Source organism: Quercus lobata, chromosome 10 (assembly GCF_001633185.2).
Source record: "Quercus lobata isolate SW786 chromosome 10, ValleyOak3.0 Primary Assembly, whole genome shotgun sequence".
Classification (NCBI taxonomy): Eukaryota; Viridiplantae; Streptophyta; class Magnoliopsida; order Fagales; family Fagaceae; genus Quercus; species Quercus lobata.
In genome coordinates this window covers 49,123,885-49,145,617 of record NC_044913.1, presented here as the reverse complement: position 1 = coordinate 49,145,617, position 21,733 = coordinate 49,123,885, and the positions used below count along the sequence as shown (strand labels likewise).

General features: G+C 33.6%; 2 protein-coding genes across 6 annotated transcripts; one reads left to right on the top strand and one right to left on the bottom strand.

Moving 5' to 3' along the window:
- Positions 1-175: 175 nt before the first annotated feature.
- On the bottom strand, positions 176-3,094 carry LOC115964895 (acetyl-CoA-benzylalcohol acetyltransferase-like). Its single transcript, XM_031084124.1, has 2 exons — positions 3,077-3,094; positions 176-1,788 (listed from the first exon to the last, which is right to left on the bottom strand). Exons 1-2 carry the CDS (start codon positions 3,092-3,094, stop codon positions 472-474), a joined length of 1,335 nt encoding a protein of 444 aa, XP_030939984.1. The 3' UTR covers positions 176-471.
- A 4,859-nt stretch (positions 3,095-7,953) lies between these two features.
- On the top strand, positions 7,954-16,714 carry LOC115965411 (protein FAR1-RELATED SEQUENCE 5). Of its 5 annotated transcripts, none has more exons than XM_031084623.1 (4): positions 7,954-8,127; positions 8,976-9,397; positions 14,802-15,019; positions 16,269-16,714. In XM_031084623.1, coding segments are annotated over exons 1-3 (627 nt in total). In that variant the 5' UTR covers positions 7,954-8,126; the 3' UTR covers positions 15,006-15,019; positions 16,269-16,714. The 5 variants fall into 5 exon arrangements, with proteins under 5 accessions (XP_030940483.1, XP_030940486.1, XP_030940487.1 ...); XM_031084626.1 differs by having other exon boundaries at positions 8,954-9,397; XM_031084627.1 differs by having other exon boundaries at positions 8,949-9,397.
- The last annotated feature ends 5,019 nt before the right edge of the window (positions 16,715-21,733 follow it).

The window sequence follows — 21,733 nt, the reverse complement described above, 5'->3', positions numbered from 1 at the left end:
CATGCATCTCACTAACCCCCATAAATACAAAGGTCTGGGTGTAAAAAATTCGGTGTATCAGGAGAAGATGAAGAAGATAGTTTTAACGCATATAGAGAGAATGTTTTAAAAAAACTAATAGTGGTTTATATTCAAAAGGACTTAACTCATAATGAAATAAATTAAATGCAATATATTTATATTTGAACCAGACAAGCCGTCATTGTTAAAAAAAGATAACCAAATAATTAAGGTCAATCTTCCAGAGTTATATACCCTAAGAGAATCCAAATTCCAACATGCTTAAACTCGGACCATAAGAAAAATCTTACTGAGCACAAATTCATACTAATTAGTTACTGAAATGTTTATGCCATTCTCTCACCTAACATACATATATTTAGACCATAAGGAATGTAATAAAAACATTACTTGAAATTTATTCTTACTTAGTCGAACATATTAAAAGTAAGCACTAAATTGAGCACGCAGCTAGATTTGGGAGGTAAAGGCTTTAATCTGTGGATAATTCTGAAATAGAAGCATAGCATTTTCGTGCAAACTCATCCATGCCTCAATTCCATCACCATCTTTGGTGTCATGCAGACCAACCATTTCCATAGGAACGGCTATACTGCTCAACCAAGTAGGCTTTCCCCAACCAAAATCCGCTTCATACACACAGAATCGGCACCAGCTAGTGAACATAAATATATCGGTCTCACCTCTTTCAAGTTCTTCATCAACCTCTCTCAAGGAGTTAGTCATCATGGAAATCAAATCATCCCCATTTTGTGGTTTCTTACAGTCATCAAGCACATTCCTTATTGAATCATGAAGTGAACCCACCAATTCATGCAACTCCACATCGCTTTCTCTATCTCCACCAAACCGAGCATTGGCCACCATGTAGAAATTTCCAAAAGAGTTATCTGGTATTGGCAGAGCTGTCCTTTTGCGCAGGTTCAATGAATGACACAAAATAGAGGCCCTTAAGTGCCCATGTTTAGCTTGTGCCACAGCAATGAGAGCCTTCCATATTAATGCTGTCACTACCATTACCCGTGAAGGTTTGCGTTTTGTTAATAATTGATCAGAATCACAAGCACTACCTTTGGCAATGGCTTTTAGGCTTGTTATTGCAGCACCATTGAACACAAACCTTCTTGTGATGATTGGAGCTCCAGGATTATTCTTAGGGGGCTTTGCAGGTACAACATTCTCTTTTGGTGGGAAGAAAGAAGCCAGGTCGAATCTTGGGTGAATCACTTCATTGATCCGTGCTGATTTGCATGATGTAGCCCATGCATTGAAAAACGTAGTCGCTGAAATCCCATCGGCTATGAAATGCGCAAAGAGCAGCACAATGGCTAGGCCACTGCAATCAAACATGTTGACTTGAACAAATGCTAAAGGAGTAGTTGCAGATGGCATTGCATTCGGAACAAGAGGATTCAACAGCTCGGGTTTGAGTTCTCCTTGGAGAAGTTGAGCAAGCTTGCCACTTACTTGGGCTTCCAAGTATTCCACCCCCTCATCATTACAGTCAACTAGTTGCTTATCTTTGATATATCTACCAGCCAAAGGGTAATAGAGGGTTAAGATTTCTGAAAGTGATTTCTGCAAACGCTTCCTCCTTCCATCATTTTCATTTTTGTCCCCATTGGCATCGTAGTAAACAATAAATGGCACATATGCTTCAGGGGCAAGCTGGTCTATGGAGGATGATTTGAAACTCTTAAGGTGAGGTGGAGTTGGAGTTGCTGGTTTTATCAACTTTCTTGATATGATTTGAACTTTCATCCTCACCTCAATTTAGAGAGAGTTCTTTTTTTAAACTGAGCTAAAGAAAGAAATAGAGATAAAGAAAGAAACAGAATGAGTAAAATGACTTCCTTGCTTAAACTGAGCTTTGAGAAAAGTATTTAAATACAAAATGCATGTGCTTAACAACTACAACTATATATAACCAACCCCCTTTTTTTTTAATAAGAAACTATTACACTCAAACTGCACATAAGTTATGACTTGAAGTCACAATTCCTTCAAGTCACAATTTATGTGCAGTTTGAGTATGTGTGTGTGAGACTGTAGGATGTGTAATAATTAATAAACACCACCAAAGAAAAAAAAAACTAGAACTTGATATATGGATGAAGAGAACAATAAGGATACCATGTACAACCCAAGACATGAAATATGAGTGAGTGGATGAAGAGAATAATACGGATCGATATTAAGAAAGAAGTGTGTACTGCAAGAATAGAATAATGGTACAATATATAAAAACTGATAATGAAAATCTATTTTTGAAAGCTTAAAAACTTACTTGAATAGTACTTTAAAATCGAGCATGCATTCAAATTCTTGAATATAATACAAGAATAATTTTTTGATACAAATTATTTTTTCTTATACAAGGAAGGGTTCTTCGGGGGCTAATAAGGGACTGAGAGAGTTTATTTGGCCTTTTATGAACTTATCCAAAGTCTATTTGGATTTTGGAGCTTAATTATTCAGTCTCTTTTTTTTTTTTTTAGTCTACATTAATACGAATGTCATATGTATAGGGGAAATTATTAGTCTAGGGGTGTGCATGGGTCGGGTTAAGGAGATTTTTTGACCCAACCCACCATAATGGGTTAAAAAAAAATTCAACGTAACCCAACCCACATGGGTTGGGTTGAACCCATGAGTTTGACAATTTTTTTATTACTATTATTATTAAATTGATCAGAAAAAAATATATCACAACTGTCACAAAGTTGATAAACAAAATACACATTAATATATGAACTAATATTCCAATTCAGTTATACATTAATATATGAATTAATATTGGTTTTTATATAGGATTAGAAGAAGAGCTAGCTATTTAAAAAGAAATATTAATTATATAATATATTTTAAATATATGGACGGGTCGGGTTGGGTTTGGAATTTTATGACCCGAACCCAACCTGACCTACTATCAAAAAAAATTTTGTAACCCAACCCAACCCACCAAGCCCTAAAAATCGACCAATCTGGAGGGTTGGTTTAGGTCAGGTGGGGTTGGTTTTGATGAATTGATTGCACACCCCTAATTATTATATACTCTTAGAGCATTGGTCATTTCTCTCACATGAGAGGTGAGCCTCATATGTGGGACTCACCCCTCATGTGAGACAAGGGATCAATGCTCCCAGAGTATGTATAATTTTCACACACACACACATATATATATATATATATATATATATATATATAGGCATGCAAAAGTGAAAAAGCCAATAAAAAAAATATTAAATTCGGAATAATTCAATGAAAGTAAATAGTTCTGAATAGTAGTAAACAGTGCTACACAATAACTATCACAAATAATTTCATATTCTTTGTGTGAACAGTTACTACACGATAATGGATGAATAATGCACTAAAATGCACTAATATAGCATAGTAACTGTTAGAAGACAATTTTCTAATACGTCCAAATACTGATACAGTGAAAAGTTTTCAAGAGCATCTCTAGCAGAATCTCCAAATTTTTGTACTATTTGGAGAATGAACAGTAACTTTTACCTTTTAGTTACTCACTTTTTCAAATACACTTATAATAGATTTTCTATCTCATTCTCTATTTTATTTAAATATTATTTCTTCATTCATTATTTATTCTTTTTTTAACAACTACACATCTTCCAACATTTTTTTATTTAACACCTAATTATTATAATAGGAAAAAAGCATTTGAAGAGTGAACAGTAGCTCATCAGACTTGATGAGCTACTGTTCATGAGCCAAAAAAAAAAAAAAAAATCTAGGAATAGAGAGTCAATTTGAGAGCTTTTTTTGGGTTTCACTTTCTATTATAGAGAGAATTTTGGATTTACATAGACCATTGGAGATGCTCTAATAGTTTTTGATACTGGGAGGCTGGGACTTCAAAAAGTAAAAAAACTTCAATAATACTTATCCTCACATTCACAAAAAAAAAAAAGAAAAAAGAAAAAAAGAGGACTGATATTTTTGCAAAGCTGATATCAAGTAGTAGAAAGCTTGAATAATTTTGATTCTTCTATAATATTAAATAATGAAAATCTTGAATAATTTTGATTCTTTTTCCATTGGAAAGCTGATACCAAATTGAATAATTCCGATTCGATGAGATAAGGTTGGTTCTTGTGTGTCATGGGTGAAAGTTCAAAAACATGTATAAACACCTTTGAACATTTAGACCCCCAAATTACAACTTAACTAATTCAAGCAATATGTCAAACAACTAGTGTGCGGAAACTTAACATACGCTATAATATGAAATTGGTAGAAACTATCTAAGCCAAAACAAAACACAATCCACAGCAGATAATAAAAAGGCAAAGATAGAGAGGAAGGAAGATGCAAACACAAAAACAACACGCGATGTGTTATCAAAGAGGAAACCGAAGCCCTCAGCGTAAAACCTCTCCGCCGTCCTCCAAGCGGTAAACAATCCACTAGAAAATACAGTTGGGATACATGGACAGCAATAGACCCTCCAAGCCTAATCTACCCAGTGCACCTAAGCCCTCCAAGCTTCTTGCTCCAACGAGGTTGCGCCGAACCTTTTTCTTTTCTAGCTTCTCGGATTCCGCTACTAGACCGTAGCATCAACCAATGAAGATTGGTTCCTTCCTAACTGCTTCCCAGAAATCCAAACAGCTGTCTCACAGTGATGATGAGAGTGAGAACCAAGTTTGATATAATGCCTCTTAAGGATTTGACAATGGAGAGGAAGAGAGTTGAGGAATTTGAAGAGACTCTAATGTATAGATTGTGGGTGAATCAATCTTATTTTTCTTTAGGGTTTCTCTCTCAAAATTCTCTCTGGAAGCTTTCTTACAATCGTGGGTAAAATGGGTATTTATACTGGAGTGGGAGAGGAATGTGAAACGTCAGGTTTTACAAAACAGGGGTGGCTCGCGGCTTGACCTCGCGACTTGACTAAGTCGCGAGATCCAGTCACGAGATAACCGTATGGCCAGTTGTCCTGTTTTGTCCTGTAGTGCTCCAGCTTGCATGACTGTTCACCTTCTAGCATGCTTGGCACGTGTGCTGCGTCTGGCAGCTTGAAGCCGCGAGTCACCCGCGAGGCCCAGCCGCGAGTCTCTGTTTTCTTGCACACTCTTAAGCAATCTTCACTCTATCTCACTCACTACCCTTACATCAAACCCACCTAAATACAGGGTTACTAAATGCTGAATTACAAGCAAATTTGGTACGGAATAAAGCCAATTAGATGGTTGAATAAATTCAACCTTACAATGGGTGTGATACTTTTGTAGAAAAAAATTTGTCTTGATGTAGAATAATTGTAGAACTGATACAAAGTGATTTTGATTCTTGAAATAAATGATACTCATGTATTGTTCGGAGATAATTGAACTGATAACAATGCATTTACTGAAAATAATTCAAAGAAATTGATACTCTTGAATCCATGCTAGTCTTCAAATTATTGGGGCTAGTTTTTTTTTAAGAGGACTTATTTAAAGAGCTTATTTTCCTTGTAAAATTTCTGTCTAAGAAATTAGGAATATAGTTTGATTTTCCTTTTATGTATTCAATTTCAAATTCAAAGGAACTTAAAATTGCTTGCCATGCATCTTGCAAAAATTTGTTTTGAAGCTAAATTTTCAACATCTTTGAATAAAGCATCTTTTGCACTTTTGCAATAAACTCAAACTAAAATTTTTGGTTTAAAAGATCATCTTGAAATTTTAAGATAAAAAAAAAATTGGAAAAACTTATTTTTTGATTATACTATGTTTTTGTTGTGCATCATTCTAGACACTTGAATGAAAACATAATACTTGCTCTTTTTTATTTATTTATTTATTTAAATTTTTATTCTGTTTTTATTTGTTTTTGTTTTTGTTTTAGAATACCTCCATAGCCAAGCTAGAGTTATCAGTTTCAACAATTTTGAAGAATATGGGGATGGAAGACCTAAGAATGGAAGGGATTTGACATGTTTTTTGAGTTTTCTAATAATCTCATTATGTTGACTGGACTAAGGAGGATGATTTTTCTCTAATCTTTGAAAAAAAGTCTACATATTTCCCCCAAATTCTTATAACAATCTGATACATAATTCAAACTTCCTAAAAAGCTTTGAATTGTATTGGTGTTATTGTTCCCTGATAAATATTATGTCCTAAGAATCTCATTTTGTCTTGGAATAATTTTATTTTAGTTGGTGATACAACTAACCCATTGTTCTTTATGATTTGAACAAACGAATTTAAATGTTTCCACTGTTGATTAACTGATTCCAAAAAGACTAATATACACCATCAATGTAGGCAATTGAGAATTCTGTAAATGGGGTAAATATATCATTTATTATATTTTGGAATTCACTAAGGGCATTTTTTAATCCAAAATGCATAAAATTCCATTTAAAATGTCCAAAAGGAATTGTAAAGGCAATCTTATATTTATAATCTTCATCAATTTGAATTTGCCAAAATCCATACTTCATATCAAATTTGGAAAAAAAAAAAAAAATTGTGGCTTTATGCAATCTTGATAATAAATCTTTCTATTGCGGATGTGGCATCTAATCCATTTCAGAGCTTTATTTAGGGGCTTATAGTTTATTACTAACCACTTTCTAATTCAATTTTTTTTTTTGGACATAAATAGCAGAACAACTCCATGGTGATTAACTTTTCCTAATTATCATCATGCACCCTTGATGCGATGATTACTCCATAAGTATAAGTGCTTATAGGGTAGGGGTAAGGGCCAGAGTTTAAGTTTTCAGGAGGAAACTTCACACATATATATATACTTAAATTAGGATATATAGAGTAGAATTTCTATCTTGTATATATATGAAAAAAACTTTTCCTAATTAATCCTTTGTCTAATGAATCTTTGATTTTGTTTTTGCAATATTCCAATAATTCCTGATTCAATTGAATTTGTCTGGCTTTAGTGGGTATATTGCACCATATGTTTTTTCATGTGCCAAAAGGCATGCGGGATCTTTTAATTGTTCTTAAATTCTTTTATATTTTTCTTCTTGCTGTAACGCTGTTAATACATCAATTGTTTTTCTTTTTTATTATTTCTTTCCATTGTGTTGGAGCATTTTAATATTTATAATTAAAATTGATTTATATTACAACATAAACATAAATGTAAAGATGTGGAAGTTATATGCATTCTTCTGGTGCAAATATTTGTTTTTCTAATTTTAAAGCAATTATTTATTTGGCCATTTGTTCATTTGAGAATTTTATTTCAGCTTTTGATTCCCTAATGTCTTGTTTTATTTCTAATTGGTGATCTTCTAATTAGGTTCTTAAACCATGCTTTGTATCAAAATTGGTCCTAACAAAAATGATATCGTCCAACATTGCTCTAAAAACTAAAAAGTAGTACAAAGTTGGAAAAAACCTGTAATATTACATGCGGAATATTTCCTACAATATTTTTCACAATGTATTATTATTTATTTTCACATAAACATGCTAATGACATCACTTTATCTTCTATAAACTTGTTACCTCAACATTTGAAAAAATTTATGAAAAATGTTTTAGATATTAAGAAAAACAAATGGAAGGATTATTTTGATAATTGATAATTGGAAATGTGAGTTTTTTTAATAAAAAAAAAAAAACAAGAAATACCAATTGAGGTATAAGTCTCTTGGTGATAATTAAATTATAACATAAGGACAAATGGGAAGGATTTGTAACGAGAAAATCTGTGAACACAACTTTGATGTGGTTGACTGTGAGTGTGAATAGTTAAGAACAAGTAATAGGTCAATATGAAAGTAATGGACAGCTAGTCGCATACTATCATGTTAGAATTATGATAAAATCTGTGGCACATTTAAAAAAATGAAAAATATTTTGACACGTGGCTGCACACAAGTGGGTATCCAACCTTAGATGTCCTTAGACCCAAGTCCATACTATCACCACCACTCACAAAAAGGCCCAAAATCTGAAAATCCCCCCCAACATATATCCAACCTCGTTTTTGAACAAACAACCTCTTCCAAAGTTGGAAACTCACGAGGCAGCCAGTCTCTGTCTCTCTGTGGCTCTTGTCTGTGCCCCCCTTTTCACAACACACGAAGATCCTCGTCTTTCACACTCTTTAAACCAAGTAAGTCACTCACCCTTTTTCTACTACTATTTCAGAATTTCAAAGAATACCCATTACTTATTTCTTCATCTGATGCAACCCCTTAATTTCCTTTTCCCATTTCTCTGCTCCATTTGTCTCTTTCTGAATCAGCCACTCAAAAGTTCATTGGTAAATACTGTGAATTTGTAAGGTGGAAGGCTTAATTTTAATGGGTTTTGCTTATTTGGGCTGTTGGGATTTTTTGTTGGAGTAATTATTCACATGCTTTATGCCCATTTTTTGTATTGCTATTGAAGAAATGTTAGCTTGCTACCGCTTATACAGTTCTAAAGATGCTAAATTTATGGTTTTTTTTTTATTTTTATTTTTTTATAGTTTGTTTGTTGCTTTTACTGCTACTTTTATGTGATTTTTGATGTGTTGGTTACCACAACTGAGTAATCAGCTGGGATACATGTTTGCCTTGATATTTGAAATTTATGCGTCTGCAATGTTTTTTTGTGCTCACCAACTGTTTGATCAATTAAATGCTGGAAAGGAAAAGAGAGAGATGAAATTTTGCCTTATATATGCTCTGGTTGGTTGCTCCCAAGAAAAGAAATACCAGTTACTCATTATATGGCTACTTGGTTTAATGCAAAGGTTGAGTTTCTGTTTGTGGTATTGTTTCGTTTGTTTGTTCTTGTTTTGTAAGAATGAGAAGCATAAAATTTGAAACCTCATAAATTGTAATCCTATCCTCAGTTTTGTTGGTGATGAACTAGAATGCTACTGCTTTTGTTTTGTTCTTGAATGACTTAGCTTATTTTACAAGATGATGAAACTTTCATATTTGAAAGCAAAGGGCAAATAATGTTGTGTGGCAGTGGATTCTGATGAGGGGGCCAGAGTGGAGAGTTCTGCTGGAGCTGAGTTGGCTGCATATGAAGGAGATACAGTTCTAGAACCATATGAGGGTATGGAATTTGAATCTGAAGATTCTGCCAAGATATTCTATGATGAGTATGCACGGCGGCTAGGATTCGTTATGCGAGTGATGTCTTGCCGTCGCTCTGAAAGAGATGGGAAGATTCTTGCTCGCCGGCTTGGATGTAATAAGGAGGGCCACTGTGTTAGCATTCGTGGTAAGTTTGGGCCAGTTAGAAAGCCACGGCCAAGCACAAGGGAAGGTTGTAAGGCAATGATTCATGTAAAATATGATAAGTCTGGAAAATGGGTGATCACAAAATTTGTAAAGGACCATAATCATCCACTTGTGGTGTCCCCACGTGAAGCTCGCCAAACAATGGTGAGTTTTCTTATCTCTTATATAATTTTTTGCTGCAGTATTTTTACCATTTTGTCACTCCATTACCTGTTCAATAAATCTATATCTTTGCTTTGGGTTTATTTACTTCTCCACATCCTTTATAATGACTATTTATGTTTTGTCCCCTTAATGTTTTAGATCATATTCTTTATATTTGGTCTTATACAATTTTTAGCCCACAATATATCTATTGTGTTCTTATTTTTAAGAAGAATTGGGAGCATTAAATGGAAATATAGGCCTTGGAGAGAACGCAAACTTATATGCATATAGAAGGCAAAGAGTATTCAATTGGAATAGATATGGAATTCTTTGGGGAGTTTATTTGGAATGTTAAATATGGAATTCTTTGAGGAGTTTATTTGGAATGTTATATAATTGCAAGGCTCCAAATTAAGTGGGGCTCATTTACTATGGCTTGAATTTTCACCAAAACAAGATAAACAACCTTATGTAGATTTTGTAGAATACATTATCTACATTGTGAAAAGCCATTACTGGCAAACCCATTCAAAGTATAATTCATTTGATACAATGATACATGTACTCAAAAAAAAAAAAAGTACTTTTATGCTAGATTGACAAGATGTGACTAAAAAGAATACATTTGGCGTAAGTTCCAAAAACTTAAAGACCCAAAATATTCTGCTTTCTCATTTATGCAAAAAGTATGTTGCATGAATTTGCTAACAAATTCTATGATTTATATATAACCGAAACAAAGAATTGGACATTTGGAAGCCTTTGGTATTCTTTGGGTTATGCCATTCCCTATGGTCTTTTATGCTTCAAGCCTTTGGTATTCTTTGGGTTATGCCAGGATCGGTGGCAGGTTTGCTATCTTGCTGGTATCAGTGGCATGGGAAACATAACTCGGACATTTGGAACTTAGTTCCAGGGTGCTTAATGTGGATTGTGTGGTTGGAACGAAATCGTCGATCCTTTTAGGACAAAGAGAAGACGTTGGATGAGTTAAAGCTTTTATGCCATCGTAGTCTTTTGGAGTGGTCTCGTTGTCGGGGTTTTACTGATTGTTCTTCTCTCTTTGAGTTTTTGTCCTCCCTTAGCTTAGTTTCCTGATTACCCTCTGTTTATTGTTCTGTTTGCTCATTTTTTTTTTTCATCATCATGAACTTCTTGTATTTCTCTTTTTTCTATCATTTATAAAATTTTTCTGCTTACCTATCAAAAAAAAAAAAAAAGAATTGGATATATATATATATATATTCTGAATAGTAGACATGACCTAGTGGACTCTGCTTTAGGTGATTACTTTAGTACTTTGAGCACTTGTGAATTACTATAGAACTGTTTGGGGGAGTGGATGCTTGAACAATGCCTTAGGCAAGGTTAATAATCAAAACTTTCAGCGAGTGCAGATATAGTAACTGATGTGGGACAGAAGCTTTGATGGGATTTGATACCAATTTTGATGTAGGATATTTAGGAATTCAGCCCTAATTTAGACTTATTGATGAGTTCTTGAAGGGTTCTTGTGTACGATTTGATGTTTACGGGTTTTGGTAATGGAAAGAATGTAAAATAAAGAAAGATAAAAAACTCAGCAATGACACCTAGGTTATCCTAAGTAATTACAATTAGGTAGGAGAGGAGAAGGCAATTGCACTCGCAAAGCTTAAGATAAGCTGTTAATTTTATAAAAATCAATCTCAATATGAATGTTATTGATCACATTAAAGCCTTTAAATAGGTTATTCCTACCCCTTTCCTAGAAAAAATAACCTATTGTTAGAAAGATCAGGATTACTAATAGCAAAGAAAAAGTACTCAAGAACATCTAAACAAAATAGGGAAAAAACTCAGAACACAAAATAAAACTCATGGGCCTCTAATTAAAACTGAACTAGCAATTTTCTAACTCAGAAAGCGTAATTCTAAGACTCAATAATAACTAAAACAACCTATGAGAGGTTCCAAGAAATCCCCCACTTAAAAATTTGACCACAAATCTTGATTTTTTTTTTTTTTTGGGGGTATCTAATGTTGTTTTTCCATCAGCAATTGTGGATTTTTAAATGGAGTTATCCATATAAACAAGCAAGCTTTACTGGACTTTTCTACGGGGAATATTTAAAAGCTATTCTTCCAAAATTCTTATTTATCAAGAGGGAAGGTGTACTAAGAAAGAATTACTAGATTGCATTTCATAAGTCTTTTTGCTCAATATTTTAATTTCCTTTAAAGGCACGAGGATTTTATGGGTAAGGGGAGAGTGGTTGACTATTGAGAAATTTTGGTAGAAAGTAGCCCTTGAAGGATGTTCCCCTGGAACATTTTTGGGTGAGTCCGCTAGATTTTCCTGTTTTAATTGTATGGTTTGGCAAACCAAACTATGTTTTATCCCCTTAGTTCTATATATTGATTAATTTAGTTACTAGAAAAAAAAGTTTTTTTATTTTATTTTTTTATACTAAAAGAAGGCAAATTGTTTCTAAAGGTTTTGGCTCAAATATATATTTGGAATTTCCGCTGTGCAACTATGGAATCCTGTTCTGACTGGAGGCCCTTTGTCATTTGGGCCTTGCCTAAACATGAAAATGAGAAATCCTAATTTGAGTTATTTAACGGTCCATGTCAGTGGTTTCATTAGCTTTACGCATGGATAGAGTGATTTATTATAGGCAAATAATGCATTGCACTCCGTTAGTTCTTAAATATAACCATGTTATCATGGTTGGCAAAGGTGTTGGTCCAAATGAGGGCTAATTACTGAAGGAGGCCTAATAATACTATATTAGCATGAGCAATGGAGGGTTAGGACCATGAGATGATTTTCCATGTACTCTTGAACTAGATGGTCTGAGTCAAACTGGTTGGTCACCAAGACAGAGCCTTAGGATTTTTTTTTTTTTGATAAATAACGTAAGAATATTATTAAAAATAGAAAGATTGCCAAACCGAGTACATTGGGGATGTACTATGGTGGCACAAATCAAGAAACAAAAGAACAACAGTCAAGAAAAAAAGAAAAGGAAGAACAAGAAAAGTGAGAAAAAACCACACTTCATTCAAAGAGTGTGTAAGAAGAAAGACTTAATCTCCAGCAAAGAGCCTTAGGGTTTAATTAGAGTACTGGTTCAGAAAGTTTCCAGGATACGTTGGTTGGTTAGGAGTGAGTGTTCTTTAGGTTCACACTTTATCAATGGACATTGAGAATCTGTGGATTGTATTTTCGTTGGAAAGCAATATGGAAGACAAAGACTCCAAGGAAGGTAGTTTTCATATGGACTTTGGACATCAGCTCATGGTTAATATTAACTGTAGATTTGTAGGCATGACATTTCTATTGTTGATTGATGTTGTTTGTGTAAGGCTTCTAGGGTGACAATCAATAATCTTTTTCCACATTGTGCCATAGCAAGAGAACTTTGGTCATTGGCTTTTGCCTTATTTGAAGTTCATTTGGTAATGCCAAGTTCTGTGAAGGAGTTGTTAGCATGTTGGGGAGGAGTATCTAAGAGATGTTAGAATTTTGATGTGTGGAATGCTATTCCATTTTGCCTAAGACCTCGGTGCTTAATTTGTGATTTTTCTTTTTGAGATTTTTCTTAAAATGATTAAGAAATATCGGGAATCTAGAGTATACTTCTTTTATTGATTTTCTTGGTCTATGTAATTTTAGATGTTAACTTTTTGGTGGGGCTCTTGTATACTCTCCATGTACCAGAGCTTTACCCATTTTTAATGAACTATTTATTACTTATAAAAAATATCAAGGGGATAGTAGTATTATGCGCAGGCAACCCAACTGGTCGTTTGTGAGAACTATTATGTAGTTGCTTCTGTAATGAAGCCTTGTGTTATCTAGTCATTGTTCAGGCACCACAACTGGCTGTTCTATAAAGACTTGTGTAGGATCTTGCTTTTAGGAATATGTCCAACATCAGATTTGGTATTAGAGGTTTCCTGTATCTAATCCAGCTCTTTTCATGCGAAGCTCTAGGATGTCCTACATTGAAATGATCAATAAAGATGACCAAAAGGGAATATTTTGCTTTTTGGAGGCATTGTTGCAATTATAGACTTTCTCCTGAGACTTGCCTAGTATTGTAATTCTCTAGGACAAAATGTAAGTGTCCTAGCAGAGAATCACTTTTCAAAAAAAAAAAAAACAAGTGTCCTAGCAGAGAATCATTCCCATATGGATTTGGGATGATTCTGATGGATATCACACACTTGTGCATATTTTACAATACAGGGGGAACTTCAAGGAAAAACTACTACTAATGCTTTCACATTTCAGTGTTGGACTGGCAAGAAACCTTGTTGAGCCTCAAACTAACAGGGCACACTTGTTCAGTACTTTTATACCTTTTCTCGACCACAGTTGGAAGTGTGAATTGGTCAAGTTTCTGAGTCTGATACTCAAATGCATAGAGATACCCTGGTTACATATATGATAAAATGGAGAAAGATTTGTTGTGTGCGAACAGTTCATTCCAAATATCTTTAACACAAGTGTGGTATATGGATATCAGATATACCAGTTACCTCTAGCTCAAATTCTCGCATAAGAATGGATGAAGGGTGAGGTGATGATTTCAAAATTCACTGGGGGTGTGTTAAACTCACAACAACAACAATAACAAAGTCTTAGTCCCAAAATGGGGTCGGCTATGGATCTTCGATAGATTAGATTGGGTTGGCCACATTAATTTTTTTCTCCTTTCTTTCCTATCTGAAACTCACCAATATATATATATATATATATATATAAAATGTATGTCAGATATTTTCTCATGCTTTATGCATATTGTCCATAATTATTTGCCAATTGCCTGATGCCTGATGACATTCCGTCCCCTCTGTGGGGTTTGTGTTAGGGGTTCGATCCCTCTATCTTACCCTTGACAAAAGGAATAAAAAACTAACATTTATTTTTTAATTCATCTAACTTCTTGAACTGAATTTTTGAACTGTTTGACTAGTGGACAGATCACTTCTACATTTGGGGAATGCGTTAAAATCTCTGTATTCACCCCTTAGTTCCTGTATCTCCTAGGGATTTCCCATTTAGGAAGGCTAAATATCATCCCTTTAAGTTTTTATTTTTGACACCATTGGGCATTTATGAATGTTTACAGACATTTATGTATATATTGTACAAAAGCTTCAGTGTCATTTACTCATTTTGTGTGTGAATGCGTATATCCATTTTGATGAATACTTAATAAAAAAAATGTATTCATGCATATCAGTTACCTACATACTAGTATACATACAGTATTACAGGTGGCAATTTTCAGTGGGAAATCACCTTAATTGGACAATAAAATGATTGTATTGCACGGGTGCTTTTACCAAACTAGTGATGGTATTGATTATTGATTATTTAAGTGATTTTTCTTCACTATTTTTCTAGGATGAAAAGGATAAAAAAATCCAGGAATTGACTGCAGAGCTGCGGAATAAGAAACGGTTATGTGCAACATACCAAGAACAGCTAAATGCATTCATGAAAATGGTTGAAGAGCATAGTGAACAGATATCCAAGAAAGTTCAAAATGTAGTTGACAATCTTAAAGAATTTGAGTCCATAGAGCAAGATCTTCTTCGCCATAGATAGCCTTGGCATTTAGAGTAAGTACTTCTGCATCATAACTTCGAACTAGGCATGTACTATGCATGCCATTTCTTTTCGTATTTGTTTTTTTTTTTTTGATAGGTAATCAGAAATTTATTAATAAAGAGAAAAAAGAAAAGAAAAGTACAAGTTGTTCATGATGATGAACAAGAAGAAAAAAAAACAAACAACACAGCAAAACAAGAAATTAGGAAACTAAGCTAAGAGAAGACATAAACTCAGAGAGAGAAGAACATTCAGTAAAACCCCAACACCGAGACCACTCCCAACACCGACACCAAGTTCTTTTTGTATTTGTGTTCCCTATATAATCTCTTTGGCTCTGTGTATAAGAATCACAACCCAAGGAAAGCATTAGTAGCACATGCTGTACCCCCAAAAGAACATGTCAAGTTACAATTGAGCCTTCACATCATTGTTTAGATAGCATTCGACCTATTAAAAACCCGATGTAAAACTCAGCATGCACTTGCACAACACACTTACCCAATCTAATCCACATAATTAAGGGTATCACAATCTCTTCCACTTAAATTCATGACGTTCTCATCGAGTCCTATGTTGTATTATAGTGCCCCCAGCCACATGGCACTACCAAGTTGGTTCTGATACCATATCTTATGACTCGAGTAGAGCACTAGGCATATATGCATTATACCCTAAAAGGGCTAGTCAAGTTGCAATTGGGGTTTCTCTTAATCACTTATAAAGTCTAGTTTGACCTATTAAACACCCGATATGGGACTTAGTACAGAGCTGCACAATACACTTACCCAATCCTATTCACATAATCTGGGAAGTCATTTTCGTAGATATTTATGTTGCACAATGTTGGCAGCTTTCAAATTCTTTGCTCTTTTGTGTGGTTAAGAGAAGGCACCAGTGCCATAATTACACAGTAGCTCAAAATAGAATAGTTTCTTTGAATAATGATGTACTGCAATGATGTCAATCTTGGATGTATTAACTTGGAACATCTATCAATGAAATAGATCTTTGTCAAAATTATGGATAAGTGATGCTGGTAAGAATATGTTGTAACATTTTTGGTATAATAATATGTTGGTGTATTGCCATAGTTTTATACATTCAATTGGGAAGTATGATGATACAGCTTTAGTTGTATTACTTTTCAATATCATTCAGCAATATGAAATTTAATAGTGTCAGTAGAACAAAAAATGTGAAGTGATCATAGAGGATAAAGTTGATATTATCTAATATTCATTTTCTATGTGAGTGCAGCAATAGGAAGAAACAGTAACAGAAAACCAAGATGACTTTTTGTGTCATATATAATGCAAGTGATAATGGAGCTCCATTGATTTCGTGATCGATGTCTATAAAAGGCGTGTGTTGTAATATTTAATTTTTTTCTTTTAAACGGTGTAGCAAGTAGGAAGAAGAGTGTCTGGGTTTGAGGGAAAATTTAAATACTAGAGGATGAGCTCCTCAACCTTTGTAAGTGATGCATACTTGTGATTACATAGGTCCTAGGTGTCTGAAAGCTTAGATAGAATTCCTCTTTCTTTTTCTCCACCCTTCTTTTGCGGATTATTTCATAATCCAATTTGTTGAAGTAGTGTTTTGGTTGTATTTTATAAATGTATAATTTTGATTTATGTAATCTAAACCAATTGTAACATGTTTACTCTTGATATGCTATTGGAATTCAGGTTTTTTATTTTTTATTTATTTTTTATTTACTTTTTCATGTTTCAGTTGTGCACTTGACCTCACCACCAATGTGCCCACATGTAACATATTTGTTTGTGGAAGACAGCCATGAATTTTTTTTTTTTGGCTAACAAAAATGATGCATCGCTAGGAGATTAGCTTTCACAAGGAAATGAATTTAATGCCCTCGTTCCAATTTCATTACATTTGAATTTTTTTGAGATAAATTTGAATTTTTAATGTGCCAAAAGTGAAAAATTTTCTACCCCCAGGTCATCCTTTCCTTTTCCTCTAGCACGGGCCTAAGTGAACACAAAATGGTCGCAGCAGTGAATCAGTGAGATCTCATTGGTAATGATAACTATCAGGATGTTATACTGGAATTCTAACATATAAGCAATAGCATCAGGTTGAATGCAATTTTAGCTAAAATAGTTCAAAAACTCCACTTTTGTTACTCAGGTTGAATGCAATTTAGCTAAATCAGTTCAAAAACTCCACTTTTGTTACTTTAGTTCATCTATTATTTACAAATAATTAAATTAGTCTCGATACTTTTTATTTATTTCATTTAAATATTTCTCTCTCTCTCTCTCTCTGTATATAACTTTGTTGATGAAACAACTCAGTAGATGGTTTTGTGTGTGTGTGTGTGTGTGTGTGTGGGGTAATAACTTAATAAAGGTATTGATTTATTATTCATTTGTTAATTGTGAATGCTGAAATATTGTGACTGATGAATGACAGTTTTATTGGTGTTTATCTATGTTCTTGGTAGTTTGACTAGCCTGATGAGATACAATACAAGTGTAAGTGAGCATCAATGGATTTTAGTTTAATCACTACTGAAGACTCAAAGCCCATATAAAAAATTGAATGTAAGGAATATTCAACAAAATCTGTTTTGAATGTGTGGTAGAGTGGGGTAGATTTTTTTAGATAGGTACATAGGAGGAAGAAGAGGTGAGATTTGAAACACAAAAATAAAGTACCACACTAAGTAAACCAAACCTTAACTTTGAGTGTGTACTTGTTTATTGTTTTCTTTTAATGTTATTTGTTTGAATTTTGAGAGCGTCATTGCACCGATATCAGAGCTTGGCTAAGATTTTGATCTCGATAACAAGGAACAAGGTGGACAAAGTTCTGTGGCAATGGCAATTTCTCTCTTTAATAAAGGCAAATGAAGAATCTCATAATCCAACAAGGCCTCCATGAGGCACCACATGGGAAAGAGAAGCATGAGAAGATAACTGGCAATGACAAGGAAGTAATGGATGAGAAGGCTGCCAATGCAATTTATTTCAACTTAGATGACAAGGCCATTCACGAAAAATGAATGGACAATATAACAGATCTAAAATAAATTAGAAGGTATTTAAATGAGGAATAATCTAATGAAAAAGTTGTACTTTGAAGAAGTTGTAGGGACTAGGGCCCAAAATAGCGTATTGGGCCTTGGGCCTTGTCCAAGGACAGTGATAAGTCCGAGGAGGAGCGAGTAATTATTAAACGTCCCTAGCTAAAGTCTCAAAGATGAGGAATAGGTGGGAGGCAATCCGAGGAGGAAATCCTCCTCGGATATGATGAAAATAGTTCACAATATGTACTCCATCCGTTAGTATAACCCTCCAAGAAGCTCCAACGATGAAGACACATTTCAGGAACATACGAGAAGGAAGGAAACCTAAAAATATCTTAGGGAAAGTTGTCACCATCGCATTAAATGCACTGCAGCTACTTTTCTGGCCGCATTTATGTGAAGAAAACTTCTGAACAGTACTGCTTGGGCTACCGCAACTCACAAGGAACTAGAAAGGGTATCTGATGGGACAGCTACTTAAGTGAGGGTTCGGATGACCAACAAATGGAGGGTGAAGATGATCCAAAGGAAGATATATAAGGTAGAAGGCTCTTCGTGGAGGTCGGATCGAAAAAAAGAGAGAGAACACTGTAGTAATCCAAATTGTTTCTATATTCAACTGTGATCTATATACAATTATAATCTCCTCGGACTGAAAGTCTATTGATATTAATATATCGTGTTTGCATTTGATTAACATCGAATTCCATATTAGCCGTTGTTCAAATTGTTAGGGCCTAATTCTTTAACCCACTCTCTACAAATTTATTGTATTGGACTTATTGGACCGAGATTCCATATGCATTGGGCTTGTGCCTCTAATCGGGACCCTACAGAAGTAATTTTATAGTTTGTAGATGAAGGAAGGATTTGATATGTTGGAGTAGCATGGTACGCACATAATCACTTTACTATAACAAAATTATTTTAAAAATAATATGTGCACATCACATGACTATTTTTTTTTTGGTTAATTATGGTTAATAAAATTGAGATGGATGAGTTAATTTGAATAATTCTTAAACCTCAAGATTCAATAATATAAAATTAATAGTACTGAAAATCAATTTGCAACTGATTTGAACTAATCTTTTTGCACTTCGCGTAATCAGAAAGCATATCACATGCATAAGGCCTCATTTTTTCATCTTAAAGCTTCAAATATGAAACACTTTTAAAATTTTAAAATTTTTAATGATGCCACTAGTTTTGCCATAAACAACACAACCTTTAATCCCAATTTTTTGTGTCGGCTATGGATATTTAATAGATTAGTTAGGATCAACCACTTGTATTCTTCTCTTTTATTCTATTCTATATAAAGTCAAGTTTTCTATTACTTTCTTAATTGATAAATTTGCAAATTTTAAAGATGAAATTAACAAAATTAAAACCTTAGAAATAAAAATGATTATATGAAAACTTAGAAGATATTATTAGAAATTTAGACAAAAAAGTTCTATTAATTAAGTAAAACCATCTAGAAATGGAAAGTAAAATAGATCAAAATACAAAAAAAAGAAAAGAAAAAAAGTACTTTTGTTCATTATGAATAACACATTTTGTAGTTCAAATTTTCCTTAAACTTTTTTTTTTTTGAGAACAAATTTTCCTTACACTTTAACAACCTTATCTACTCCACTTAAAAGTAAGTTGGTATAATTTAATGCGACCTCTAAATTAAAGATCACGCCAACAAGTTTTGACGTTAACAAGTTTTGATAGAAAAACTTGTGATTATACAAATTACACATCCTTTAGCCAAGGCCCAAGAGCTCCATGTAATGTAAGATAATACGTCGCTAGTCGCTATTGCTTGCAATTGTTGTATCTCTTAAATGTCAACAGAAAATATGGTTATGAAAAATACCCAAGAGCTCCATCTTAATTGTGCGTTCAAAATGGAGCAATGTATCTTGGATGTCAAACAAATTTTCTTGTTACATCTTTGATGTGAACCAAACCTAACCATGCGACAACTTGCCTATTATTAAATGAGTGACAGTGAGATAAGATTGCACGACTTTTATAAATTGATATGTCACCGATCATAAAAATATAATTATGAAAATTATTTATTTTTCTAAATTTATGTTTAAGGAATCAAATTAGATGTTTCGATGCTTATATTTACACTGATCTCTTAAGTCAATTTGTTGTTAAATTTGCATTAATTATTGTTATTTACTTATTATTTGAAATATTTACTTGTAGTCTTGTAATCAATTGACTTTATGCTTATATTTTACATTGATCTCTTGAGTCAATTTGTTGTTATATATGCTTTAATTATTTCTTTTTTACGTACTATACGAATTATGTACTTGTAGTCTTGTGATCAATTGAGTTTATGGAGAATACCGAACATAGTAATGAACCTCAATCAAATTCCAAACAAGTCATATAAAGGTAGCTTTGGAAATCTTACTACGGATGCATTTAAGAAGAAACATTCCTGATTACTCTCTTAACTTCCATTGACAAATACCAAATTCGAAAAGTAAATCTACAGAAAATAACCTTGTTAACAAATTAAGCATAATTTTTTGCTAGAATAATATACATTAGGTATGAACAATAAATCAGAATGCATTTATAACATATTTTATTTGACAATTACATACCTATTTATTAAGTGCTTATATATTTTGTAATTTCACCATATATTCTTACGAAAGATCATATTTTCTCTTTCAATCAAAAGAATACAACTCCAAAAATCTTAAATAGTTATATTGAAAAGTTCACATATTTTGAATCGTGAATATTCAATATTGTTGGACAAAAGATTTGAAACTCTTGTAGGAGTCACCATCCTGAACATACCCATTATCTCTAATCAGCGAGTATTATTAAATTGGCTTTTTATACCTTATATATATATATATATTTTTTTTTTTTTCACATCTGTTTTTGAACATCCACTTTCATGTATTAAAAATTTAAAATGCAGATATTTTTGTATGAAATATAGATATTGACGTGGAATAATGGATGTAAATGAGTGTTAGGATATATTTTCTCAATCCAATTAGGTATCATATAGTCTCAGAGTCCCAATAGAGTCACAAGTACCACGACATTTATTAGTGCCACTAAAGTCAGTATTCGTATTTAGTACACGATGTATGGGCTACCGTGAGATCAAAGTCACTAACCGTCCTTTCCCTTTGTACGACAAAAGTATAAGCTAATTTATGTGGGCACATTTTAACGAACTTTTGGTGAATATTTCGTTACTAGGAGTAGGAGCCACAAATAGTAGAGATTATCCTGTACTTTGTTTTTCTTAACAACTCAAGCGTTGTAGATTTTCTTAACAACTAAAAAGTTGCGGAATATAGGTTATCGCAATAGTTATGAGTTAGGATAGGATACCTAATTATTCACCATCCCATAGATGTGGTTTAGTAGTAGGAAGTTCTTGTGGTTCATCATTATATTGGCCAATTTAGATAGAGGGAGTGTATAAGTGAGTAAAGTAGAGCTGGTAAGAAATTGCAGATAATTTTTTTCCAGCTCTACTCTACCTCCTTCTAGGGATGGCAATTTTGCCCCACCCTGCGTAACCCGCCCCTCCTTACTTTACCCTGTGCAGGTTTTTCCTGCCTCGCAAAGGTGGTGGGGCAGAGATGGGACAAGGTTTTAGCCTTGCACCATAAGGCGGGGC

What these genes read in the sequence shown, in the direction of transcription:
- LOC115965411 (XM_031084623.1), top strand. An exon ending in GTGAAGCTCGCCAAACAATG is followed by an intron (nt 9,398 to 14,801) that starts GTGAGTTTTCTT and finishes CTATTTTTCTAG; the next exon opens with GATGAAAAGGATAAAAAAAT.